Source organism: Cibotium barometz, chromosome 4 (genome assembly GCF_041138505.1).
Source record: "Cibotium barometz isolate CiBa-2024 chromosome 4, ASM4113850v1, whole genome shotgun sequence".
Lineage (NCBI taxonomy): Eukaryota > Viridiplantae > Streptophyta > Polypodiopsida > Cyatheales > Cibotiaceae > Cibotium > Cibotium barometz.
In genome coordinates this window covers 35,742,189-35,754,397 of record NC_141049.1, presented here as the reverse complement: position 1 = coordinate 35,754,397, position 12,209 = coordinate 35,742,189, and the positions used below count along the sequence as shown (strand labels likewise).

The following is a 12,209-nucleotide window of genomic DNA, read 5'->3' as shown; positions in this document are numbered from 1 at the left end:
ACATGATTCAGCTGATTCACCTTAGATCCCATAATGGCTGAGCCGTATAATCCCTAAACTGACATCAAATGACCCCCAACTAACTTTGTTAGATATCTTTCAGCCCACAAATTGTTTGACTAACTCTAACAGATCTCAAACTGAATGACCCAAAATATCTTCCTCTCAACCCAAAAAGATTAATTCTATCTTCTACACCCTCAACCGACTGATTCTGACACTCAACGTACACAAATTGATCATTGCAGACTGTTAGCTGACCTTATCCGATTCAGCTGTGACTCAACAAACTTCAGATCTTCACTCACACAATTGATTTTTTTTCACAATCTCAATTAAAACAACATATCCAAAACATCACAACAAAAAAACTCATCCATCCACTCACAGTTGATTAGACTAAAGCAATTTGTCTTCTTCAAACTTGCAAAAACAAATCCAGTCTCAACAACCCTGAGACCTTGGGATCAAACAAGAGAAAGAAACATGAAAACTGAGAGAACCTCCATAGCTTCAAGTCTGCTTGATGGACTTTGTAGCCACCTCTGCAGATCTTCTTCTTCAAATACCAATTGTAGTAGTTAAGCAAAGTTTTAGGTACCACTAAGTTCTAACAATAGAGGTCCCGCCACAAAGATCCTAGGCTAGCCTCTGCAGCCTTCAGTTGATCCTCCGACTCACATAGACTCTCTTTGCTCTGGTCTAGCTGAGTTCTTCCATCACAAGATTTTTCCTGAGTGGATGTCTACACCACTACGTAGTTCTTACTGCATTCTCCTCTATCACATTGGATCCTTCTCACAATCTTCAACCAAAAAGACTCATTTATTAAAATAAAAAAGACCTTTTCTACCTTCCTTCATAGAAAGAATTCCGTCGCCCAATTTCCTAGAATTCACCATTCTCTTTCCCCTTTTTTATCATTTGCGTCCTTCTGCATCACTTTTCACACCTTCACGAATATTGTTCCATTTTTGGCAGGTGTAAATTATAAACCCCTTCATTTGAACTCATGTGGTATACTTACATATTTTTAGGTGAACCCCCCAAGTCAAAGCCACAAATCTCCAACATTGCCTTCTCTGAAGTGTGTTGGAGAGAAGCCATTACCTAGGTAGTTTGAAGTGTGTGAATGAGCTTTGCTCATATAACTAAAGAACCATAGGATCTCAAACACATCACATTTTGGTGGGAGCATGCAAAAGGCACCAACTAGTGGAGAGGAGTGCAACATTGCATCTAGAAATATCCTTTGCCATTACTACTCAACGTGTGTCGCTTTATGCAATTGCTACATCTACTATGTGATGCCATCTGATGAGACGATGAGCCGATTCATGATACACATTGGTATTCATGAACATAATGTACAGGAAGGCACATCCACAAGGAACTAACTAATAAGACATTAAAGCAAATGGTGTCTAGGGTGTTAGGAGTAGATCGCAATGCCAGGGCAAGAAAGGTACAAATGTGTGTGACAAAAGAAATTGTGATGGCAATACTAGTGCAAGGAGGTGGTTCCTCACATTTCATTGGGGAACAAGAGTTCATCACATTACATAGGAGATGGGACCATTGGTGGAAGACAACAAATAAATTAATTTGGTTGGATAATTATGTTTTTATAAATGACTTTTAAATATCTAGATAAGTAAAGTGTGAAACCTAAACAATATTATAAATTAGGTTCTAGAGAGCCTTCTAAGGAGAGCTTTGGGTTGGATGCACTATTGAAGCTGAAATGAGAGTGTACTTACAACTTTTTCCATTGAAGCAAGTTCCCAAGACAAGGATCCCAAGTGAGAAGTGCTTTATTTTCACGATGTCCACCATTAGACCCACTTTTGGATTGGATTTGGTGAATTGAATGTGATAGACCAGCTTTGGGAACCTTATACATGCAGTGATACAATTTGACCACACCTGACAAATATCAGATTGGGTGACCATGGCTTGTTATGTGTATGGCCCAAGGTAGCCTATTACAAATGTCATAATAAATGTGTCAAAGTATTTCAAGTGTGTTACAATGTAAATGACTTGAGTTTTCACACAGCATGCAGGGATCTTCTTATAATTGTGACATGTGAAATGAAGAAGGAGGATATGGAGGCCCAATGTATGTTTTGGGAGTGCATCAATGAGGTGATGGAAACCCATGGTTGTGAAAGGGCAGATTTATTTGGTTTCATGGTAGACGAGGCACAGGCTAACTGGAATACAGTTTGACATGTGTTATGGTGGCAAAAATAATGTCTTAACAGATAGGGAGCGGTCATGCCTATTTCGAGCAAAGCATGGTTGCCCACACAATAAAGTATGTGTACGCCACATCTCAAGGAGGTGAGCACAAAGCAATGTGCAAGAAGTAGTACATGGCTCCTACTAGTGAAGCTACATCAGTAGAGACTTGATGTATACATTAATGATGGCGCAATATGGTCATGTTATGGATAGGAATATTTCAGCCAATAGACTCTTGGTTGAGTTGGTGGGAGGTGTGCATAGCACAGTGTCATGACAATAGTAGAAAGAAGCAATGATGGTCCAAATAACCCAAGAACAAACCTAACAGAGAGCAAGCATGGGAGTTGGCTTGCTAGGGAAGGATATAGATGCAAGATTTCTCTTTATGATACATGCACTACAGAGATGGTAAATGCAATTTTGCAAAGCACTAAGGCCATCTCTTACTCTCAAGGCAAGCACATAGGGAGAGGACCAAGCTTGGAGAAACTAATTGAATGGATGTCTGCAAGTCCATCCCAAGTGGTCAAATAGTCAATAAGGCAACTGAAGGAACACCGATGTATAAGGCACCTACCCCCCTGATTGGTGACAAAGAAACTGCACATCATAAGAGCCCAGCCACTATGGTCATTGATATTGATGATGAGGCAACACATCGTCCCAAGTATAATGTGCATGTACAAGATCGCAAATATGCAAGGATGTTACACGGAGATCAATTTTATGGAGCATGATACAACCACTACTCCTCAAAGAAAAGCAAAAGACACAGAGGTTAGTGTGATTGATGAGGCAATGTGGGAAATCCGAAGGACACGCATTGGCAGCAAGATCACATGTAGCAAAACTTCTCTCATGGTGGTAAGAGGTGTGGGAAACACATAGCCAAATCTGTAAAGGGTGTGCCTGTACCATCATTCAAAGGGTATTACAAGCACCCTAATGGTCTCATCAGACAGTCGCCTAGATCACGTACTTCATTGCTATATTGTGGACACCAACATAGGACCAAAGACCAATCTTCCACCCAAGATGAGCCCACGATATGGCCAGTTGGATATGGAAACTAACCTCGTAGATGAGGAGGTGTATTCATTATGGGAAGGTGGATACCAGGTGGAGAGCAAGAATGTAGAAGGTGTCATGCCCACCCTTCCTAGTAGCGGTGGGGCTACAAGGTCCTTTTTGGAACCAGCAAGTATTAAAGAACCACCATGTGGGTCCACTATGGACACAAAGGCAGGTGACTCAAGCATGTGAAATGGTATAAGAGTTAGGTACCACACGTTCATATCAGAGGAAGAGGAAAAAAAAATAAAGGCTGCTTTGAAAATGAAAGCTAGGATGGTAGAAGAAGTGAAGAGGCCGGAGCACAAGCATGAAGTTTTCATGATCGAATCGCATGGGGGTGATGCACATGTTGGAAAATATGATGTGCATATGGAAGACAAACCATGTTGTACATGTCCAGATTTTGTGGATAGAGAATCCAAGAAGAATCCTTATCTTACATGCAAACACATGTACTTCATATATTTGCTTATTCTTAGCTTGAGCCAAAATGAGAATATGTTCATTCACCAACCTATCTTTTCGGACTTGGAGATCTACAAAGCCTTGTCTCATAGGAGAACCTACCCTAATTTAGACCATTAAATGCATGGAATTTCACATGCCAAATTTTCTCATTTCGTGTCCTGTAGTATTTCGGGACTTCTGTAACCTCATTGGAAGCAACCTCATTATAGAGGGTTTGAATGTGCAATATCTTGTTTTGTGCTATAGTATTTTGGGAGTTCTGTAACCTCATTGGAAGAAACCTCATTGTAGAGGGTTCGATTATGTAATATCTTATTTTGTGCTACCTTTGTGGTAGGCAATTGAGAAAGTGTGTGTGTGTGTGTGTGTGTGTGAGAGAGAGAGAGAGAGAGAGTTAGAGGGAGGGAATCTTGGAGGGAGAAAATCTTTCTGGAATTTTCTCACCCCATTCTAAAAAAGTGCTCAGTAGAAATAGCTCGCCATAAAAAATCCCTCAGACCTAAAGGATGAGCTTCTTAAAATGGCCAAGAAATTTGTGGCAGGGAAATATAAATTCAGAGGATTAGAAGAATCCCTTCCCAAGAAGTTACAAGCTTACCCTAACCCAAGAGAGGAAATCTCGAGGTTAAATGGTGTGCAAGAGGTTAAATGGTGTGCAAGAGTTGGTGTAGTAGACCTAGCTAGAAATAGAAGGACGAGGGGGACCAATTTCTATGTTCCCACAGAGAACCCATGTTTTACAACATTGTTAAAGCCAGTCAGAGAGGAATCACACGAGAGGAGTGTATCAAGGAAGGAACGAAAATTGCCAATAAAAATGCTAGAGCCTCAAGAAGAGCCAAAAAATGAAACAAAAACATTAAAAGAGCTCCAAGAGCTTGAGTAAGCCAAGAATATGAGGATGTTCTATGAGCACATCATATGAGAGAGGTGGCTCGACCCAAGAAAGGCACTATGCCCTCAAAGAATCCCTAATGGGAAGATACACAAAGAGTCTACCTTCAGAATAATCAGCATGGGTACCATACCTAGCTCGCTACCTACCACACCGTCATACATGGTTATGGATGAGGATTCAATGACAGTTGCAAATGTGCCATCTTTAAGGCCTAAATTAAAAGGAGAAATCAGAGCCTCGGGATAAATTCTTTCGGTCCTAATTACTATAACCATAGCGAAATACTTGGCATGCAAGCCAAAAGCTTGGGATGAAGTCCATCAGTGGTGGATGAAAGAAAAGCTCAAACCAATTGGAGAAATTGAGGAGATAACCAAGAAGCTAAAACTAATAACCCATGACAAACATTCAAGGATGTTCTAGCTAGTGCGGTTGGGAAGTATAAGAATGCTACCATCCCAATAAAATTGGGAGAAGTGACCACCACTGCAATCCTTGATAGGGGAGCATTGAAAGGGGAGAAGGAGTGAGCATTGTTACCAAAGACATGTGATAAAGATGGGGAAGAAAGCCTCTTAAAAAAGCAAAAATAGTCTTCAAGCTAGTGGATGGGAATTTAGGAACCCCTTGGGGAATCCTGAAGGATGTTAAAGTAACCTCATGTGGCCTAACCTATGAGCATACATTTGCCATTGTCAACTTTGAAAGGCCCACCAATTATGACGTAATATTGGTAAGACCATGCATGTGCCAATTGTCGATGATTCATAATTGGGGATATGACGTCATTCATTTTCGTCAATACCATTAAGGTAAACTTAAAGGACCATGAGTACAAAGGGGTAACCATAACCCCTATCAATAACTTGGGGTTAGATATGACTGCTCGCTCTAATTCAATACACATGCACCACTTTAGTGGACAAAGCAACAAAAGACGTGAATCAGAGGATGAAGCTTCCATAGCTTCATTACTAGACCCTAATGAGGAGAAAAACTGGATGCACTTGCTAGCCATGATGGATGTATGTCCACCGAATGGGAGCATAGTTTTGTGATTAAAACAGTAGAGACATGATCTCAGTCAGGACTGTGATCCCAACGCTTCCAAAAACAGAGACACCAATTTTGCCAAGAAAGGAGAAATAAGAAAGTCTTCCCAAGATCCCAAAACACCAATCAAGGGCTTAAGTGAAAGTTTTACAGCAAGCATCTCCTCGAACAATGAAGATGATGAAGGAGAAGTGTCGCGAACACCGGACTATTCTCAGAGAAATCCTTAGAGAATTCCTCAAAAAGAGAGAAGCTCTACTTAAAAGAACCAGAAACCAGCAAAGATTAGAGTCAGAGACCCACCAAACCTCAAGGGGGAAGAACAATACTTACAATGTGGAAGCCTTGAAGAAGGTAAGAGAGGAGTTCTCCTCTAGCTGGAAGGACCTAATGAAAAGACCTAGTGTAAGTGCCATGAAAATAGATCGTGAAATTGCTAAAGTGCTAGCCCCTGACTACCCCTATCATATGGTTTCAATGGAGTCCAAAAAAATTCCAAGTCTAGATGGAGAAGATGAAACAAAGTTATAAGGGAAGGAGGGGTCAAGAAGGAGGCTGAGCCTTTGAGACCAACAACCAGATCAAGAGGGAAACTCTAGACAAGTCCCTTCTCAATTCAAAAATTATAAAGTTAAAAACGGGAAGACGTGTGCCCCACCACCAAAAAGGAAAAAACTTGAAGAACGAGGAGTGTCCTATGAGACAGACCAGAGAATGCAAAATAAGTGGATTTAGCATTGCCTAGAGAGGAGTCCATATCGGTGTTGATAGCCACCACAGACTTAACTTAGATAGATTTTCGGGTACAGCCAAGTATCCATAGACACAAAGGACCAGTACAAAATAGTGTTTGCTACATAATGGGGAATGTTTACGTATAAAGTAATGCCAAGTGCATCGCCCATTTGTTAGAGTCCATACATGCGGTCACAGGTTTGGGTTTTGAGGTAGTGTCTGTTCTAATTCGCCAAGACACGCTTTGATGGTCTCTGAGGTAAGTTTCAGCAGTGCAGTGGACTTGCTCTCTCTGCTACAGTCTAGGAGATTAAATCTCTCTCTCTCTCTCTCTCTCTCCCTCTCTCTCTCTCCCTCTCTTTTCTGCAGTCGACCGCCCCTCTTTGCATCTCTTTGCTACAAAAGTCGAGCTTCTATCTCTCCGTGAGGCCTCTGCAGCAGTTGAGTTCTCTGAGGGCTTAGTTTACTCTACCTCTTATATGCATCAGTTGATGAACACAGTATGTTTTCACGTGTCTATGCATACAAGAAACATCCCTGCAAAAATTTCGATAAAGTTACTCTCTTCCCCGTTTTTCCAATCCTCCTTTTACTTCTCTTTCTCTCTCACAAGCGCTCATCTAGAGGCAGGTTCTTATAAATCCTTCTCTTCTTCAAAAATTGAGCATTTCTAGAGTTAATGTACAAATTTTCTTTTACCTTAAATTTACGATACAGGCGCGTAGTGGATAATATACTTCGCATTTCTGGGTCATCAGCAGGTAGTGGTGATTCTGGGGCAAAGAAATGGATTGCTCAGTTAAATTCGTCAGAGATCGTGGTGGGATTGGCTAGTCTCACAGCTTGTGGTTATGGTTAACACTTATGGTCTTCGGCACTCTGCCTTGCAGAATAGACTAGCAGGATACGAAGCTGAGCTAGTGCGCGTATGATTTTGAGACGATGAGCTTAGAGGGTACCCTTGCTTCTTCAGATCCCATTATTGAACTGCCTTCTGTGGAGAGTTTCATTTGCATCTTGCAGGATTGCCAAGTAAGGAAACATGCAGCACATGCACAGCATGCACACATGCATGCCTGCTACTATGGTCTGGATGCCACTAGGGTGCTTGGCAACCGCCTTGTCTCAATACTGGTGGAATGCAGAAATGTTGGCGAGGCTAACCGGATTTTCCACAGGGCAGATTATCCCGATGATTTTTCCTGCACTTCTTTGATACAAGGGTACACTGAATGTGGGGAATCTGGGCATGCTCTCAAGCTGTTTCAACAGAAGCAAGAAGAATGTGTGCATCCTAGTGTATATATGCTTCAGGCTGTACTGAGAGCTTGCACGCAGCTGAAGTTTATGAAACGAGGTCAGGAGATTCACTCAGAGATCATCACAGAAGGGTTCGAAACAGATGTCCATATTGGTAGTACTCTGGTGGACATGTATGCGAAATGTGGCTCACTTCCTGAAGCCCAAGAAGTGTTTGATGAGTTGCAAATCCGGAATGTTGTTTCGTGGACTGCCTTAATTGCAGGGTATGCTGAATGTGAGAGGGGTGATCAAGCACTAAACTGTTTGGCACAGATGCAGCTGGAGGGTGTGCCTCCTAATGCCATTACATATGCTTGCAGCCTGAAAGCTTGTAGTAGCATCAGAGCCATAGTCCGAATGCATGGTGAGATTGTGAAAGAGGGATATGAAAGAGAAATCTCTGTTGGGAATTCTTTAGTGGACATGTATGCAAAATATGGTTCACTTGGACATGCGCAGGAAGTGTTTAACGAGCTCCCTATTCGAGATGTCATCTCATGGAATGCCCTGGTTGCTGGGTATGTGGAACATGGGCTTAGTAGGGAAGCACTGGACAAAGTGGAACAGATGCAGTTTGAGGGTGTTTCTCTGGATGCTATTACATTACTTTGCAGCCTCAAGGCTTGTAGCTGTATAGGAGCCCTAGGCAGGGGGCTAGAATCACATACCGAGATTGTTAAACATGGATTCGAAAGGGATAGATTTGTTGCCAATAGTTTGATCGACATGTATGTGAATTGTGAATCACTTGCAGAAGCATGCAAAGTGTTTGATGAGCTTCCAGTTCGTGATGTAGTCTCATGGACTGCACTAATCACAGGGCATGTTGAGCATGGGCTTGGCAAAGAAGCATTGCTTTGTTTGGAACAAATGAAACTGGAGGGCATTTCTCCAAATGCTGTCACATATGTTTGTTGCTTGAGAGCATGTGGTGGCTTAGGAGCTGAAGACACGGGCCTTGAAATACACACCAAGATTGTTAGTGCTGGATTTGAAACAGATCCATGCATTGGCAACAGTTTGGTGGATATGTACGTGAAATGTTTCTTATTTATGGAAGCACAGGAGGTTTTTGACAAGCTGCAGGTTCAAGGTTTGGTCTCATGGAATGCACTTATTGCAGGGTATGCAGAACAAGGGCTTGTTGAGGAAGTGGTAAAGTGCTTATATCAGATGCAGTTGAAGGGTTTGTCTCCTGATGCTACCACATTTGTTTGCACCTTGAAATGCTGTGGTGATGAACAACTGGACAGGGGCCGAGAAATACATGCCAATATTGTGGAAGATGGGTTTGAAAGAGATCCTTGGGTTGGTAATACTTTGGTAAGTATGTATGCAAAATGTGGCTTGCCCTCAGAAGCGTGGGAAGTATTCAATGAGCTGCCGGATCGAGAGATAGTCTCTTGGACAGCTCTAATTGCAGGGTATGCTGAACATGGACTTGATGGAGGAGTGCCGAAGTGTTTGGAACAGATGCAATCAGAGGGCGTGTCCCCAAATGCAGTTACATTTGTTTGCAGCTTGAAAGCTTGTGGCAGCAAAGGAGCCATAGGGCGAGGACAAGAAATGCACATCGAGATTGTCAAAAAGGGATTTGATAGAGAACCTGCTGTTGGGAGTAGTTTGGTGGATACATATGCCAAATGCGGCTTCTTTGCAGAAGCAGAGGACATTTTTAGCAAGCTGCTGATTCAAGATGTAGTCTCTTGGAGTTCATTGGTTGCAGGGTATGCTGAAAATGGCCATGGGGAGGAAGCACTCTACAGGTTGGACCAAATGAGGCAAGCAGGCTTGCTGCTCAGTAGTGTGACATTTCTTTGTAGCTTGAAAGCTTGTGGCAGTATAGGAGCCATAGGAAGGGGCCGAGAACTACACGCTGAAATAGTTAAAGTGGGCCTTGAATGTGATACTTTTGTGGGCAGTACTTTGGTGGACATGTACTTCAAGTGTGGATCAATAACTGAGGCACGACAAGTGTTTGATGTGCTTCCAGTTCAAAACGAAGTGTCATGGAATGCACTTATTGCAGGCTATGCTGACCATGGGCTTGGCGATGAAGCGCTGACCTGTTTTAAGCAGATGCAATCAGGAGGCGCTGTTTCCTCTGATGCTGTCACACTTGTTTGCGCCTTGAAAGGCATTGGAAGCATATGTGCTTTAGAACAAGGTCAAAGGTTACATGATGAGATTGCCAAACAGGGATTTGAAACAGACCTTTGTGTCGGAAGTACCTTGGTTGATATGTATGTGAAATGTGGTTCATTTACAGAAGCACGGGAAGTTTTTGATGAGCTGCCGATTCGAGACGTAGTCTTGTGGACCACACTTATTGCAGGGTATGTGGAACATGGACTGGACACAGCAGCACTAAGCTGTTTGGAAGAGATGCAAATGGAGGGCATGCCCTTGAATTCTGTCACATATGTTTGCTGCTTGAAAGCTTGTGGCAGCATAGGACTTATAAGAAGAGGTCAGGAAATACATGCTGAGGTCTCCATTGTGGGACTCGAAACAGACCCTACACTTGGGAATACTTTGGTCGATATGTATGCAAAATGTGGCTTACTTGCAGAAGCCTTGAAAATATTTGACAAGCTGCCGGTTAGAAATGAAGTTGCATGGAATGCGCTAATAATAGGATATGCCTGCCATGGTGAAAGTGAAGGTGTATTTTATTCGCTTGAGAGCATGAGGGAGGCAGGCTTGGGACCAAATGACATCACACTTCTTAGTGTTCTCACAGCGTGCAGTCATGCGGGTTTAGTTGACGAAGGCCGTAAGTACTATGAGGGGATTAGTAAAGAGTATGGCATCACATTGACCATGGAGCATTACAATAGCATGATTGATCTGCTTGGTCGTGCAGGTCAGCTTGATGAGGCATTGGCAATGTTGGAGAAGCTGCCTTTCCAGCCTGATGCTGTGACATGGAATATCTTGTTGGGAGCTTGCCAAAGGCAGGGCAATGTACAGCTAGGTAGACAGGCCTTTGAACCTACAGTGACATTGGGTGATGACCAAGCCACAAAATTCATTTTGTTGTCAAATATTTGTACAGATGCTTCTCGACTCTGCATCCATGATGAGCTGGCAGAGAACATGATCTTGGATCTGAATATGCTTACTACGAGTATGGAGGAACACAAAAAGAAGAAGCAATGAGATAAACATAGAGGCAGCCAGGAAAGAGTCAGCTTGATCAGGACATGAGTGTACATAATTGTGGTGAAGGGATAACATCTTTAAAACAAAGGTATGTTGGGCAAGGGAAGTTCATCTTTTCTTTTGTACATTTAGATTGTAAATGCTGCAAGGTGGATTGTGGTCTCTAACTCATGAAGTTCAATGACAGGGCTTGCTTCATAGCACTCCTTGGGCTGATTGGTTATGATAAGAGCAACTTGCAACAAGACAACTGCCAATATTACTTCTTGGTTCAAGTCAAAATTGCAATTGTGAAAAAATGTCCTAGGGTTGGTGCCTAGGCATGGATCAAGCCCTCCCTAACTTTTGGTTTGAGATCTTCCTTTGTATTATTCTATTAAGTAAGATCATGCCTTGTATGATTTTATTGTACTTAATAGACCTTAGCTCTGTTGGAGGGGAGAAAAAAAAAACCCACGAGATTAAACATTGGGAGAGATGGGCTAAGGTAGGGAGTGCAATAGTCGGACACCCATTTTTCAAATCCGCCAGAAAAACAGAGAAAGCTCAAACTTCCCTTTTTAGGGGCATCGAACCCTCCACCCTCATGCTTGCAACAGATCCTACACCTCCATCCCGTTGTTGGAGAGCTACTTTGCATTCCAGTGCAGATTTAGGCTGCTGCCCACAACCCGAACAGGCCGAACACTCCAGGTTGAGCACACGAACAACCAAGCGCCTTGTAGACGAACACCCTTGGATGAGATGACGGACAGGCAGGTTTGGGTAGACGATATCAGGAGCAACAGGAAGGCAGCGATTGGGCTGCAAGGCAACGATGGATAGGAAGACATTATTGTAGGAAATACCTGTGTACACAAATTGTTAACTTCTGAACGTTCTAAAGCTTCCTATCACCCCTAACTTGTGCGAGACTGGCCTGTGTTGATGTTTACTTCTGGCCTGTCCTCAATGCCAAAGTGTTTGAAATTTTTTCAACATTCCGTTGATGTTACTCCTGGCGTGAACATTACTTTTCACTTTCACACAAGGGAGAATGTGAATGCTCTATGTTTTTCATGTTCATCATCCTCGATAGATGCCAATACCGTAATTGAGCCAACAGAATTTGACTTCAGGCCACATTCAAACATTTGATTCAGACAGATGATATAAAGAAAGCATTTAGCTAGCTGCCGCAGTTGAAAGCCATGAAACAAATGATGATGAAGGAGATGGCATATTATTCAGTACACTTGACATGATGATTAATTGCAAAAAGATA

The 12,209-nt window shown here is 42.5% G+C and overlaps 1 protein-coding gene across 2 annotated transcripts; it reads left to right on the top strand.

The window, feature by feature from the left end:
* Positions 1 to 6,602: 6,602 nt before the first annotated feature.
* Positions 6,603 to 11,346, top strand: LOC147639203 (pentatricopeptide repeat-containing protein At2g03380, mitochondrial-like). Of its 2 annotated transcripts, XR_015264356.1 has the most exons (3): positions 6,603 to 6,737; positions 7,240 to 11,033; positions 11,133 to 11,346. XR_015264356.1 is itself a non-coding variant. In XM_086788380.1 (2 exons), exon 2 carries the CDS (start codon positions 7,421 to 7,423, stop codon positions 10,940 to 10,942), a length of 3,522 nt encoding a protein of 1,173 aa, XP_086644506.1. In that variant the 5' UTR covers positions 6,603 to 6,737; positions 7,240 to 7,420; the 3' UTR covers positions 10,943 to 11,346. The 2 variants fall into 2 exon arrangements, 1 of the variants encoding a protein (XP_086644506.1); XM_086788380.1 differs by having other exon boundaries at positions 7,240 to 11,346.
* Positions 11,347 to 12,209: the final 863 nt, after the last annotated feature.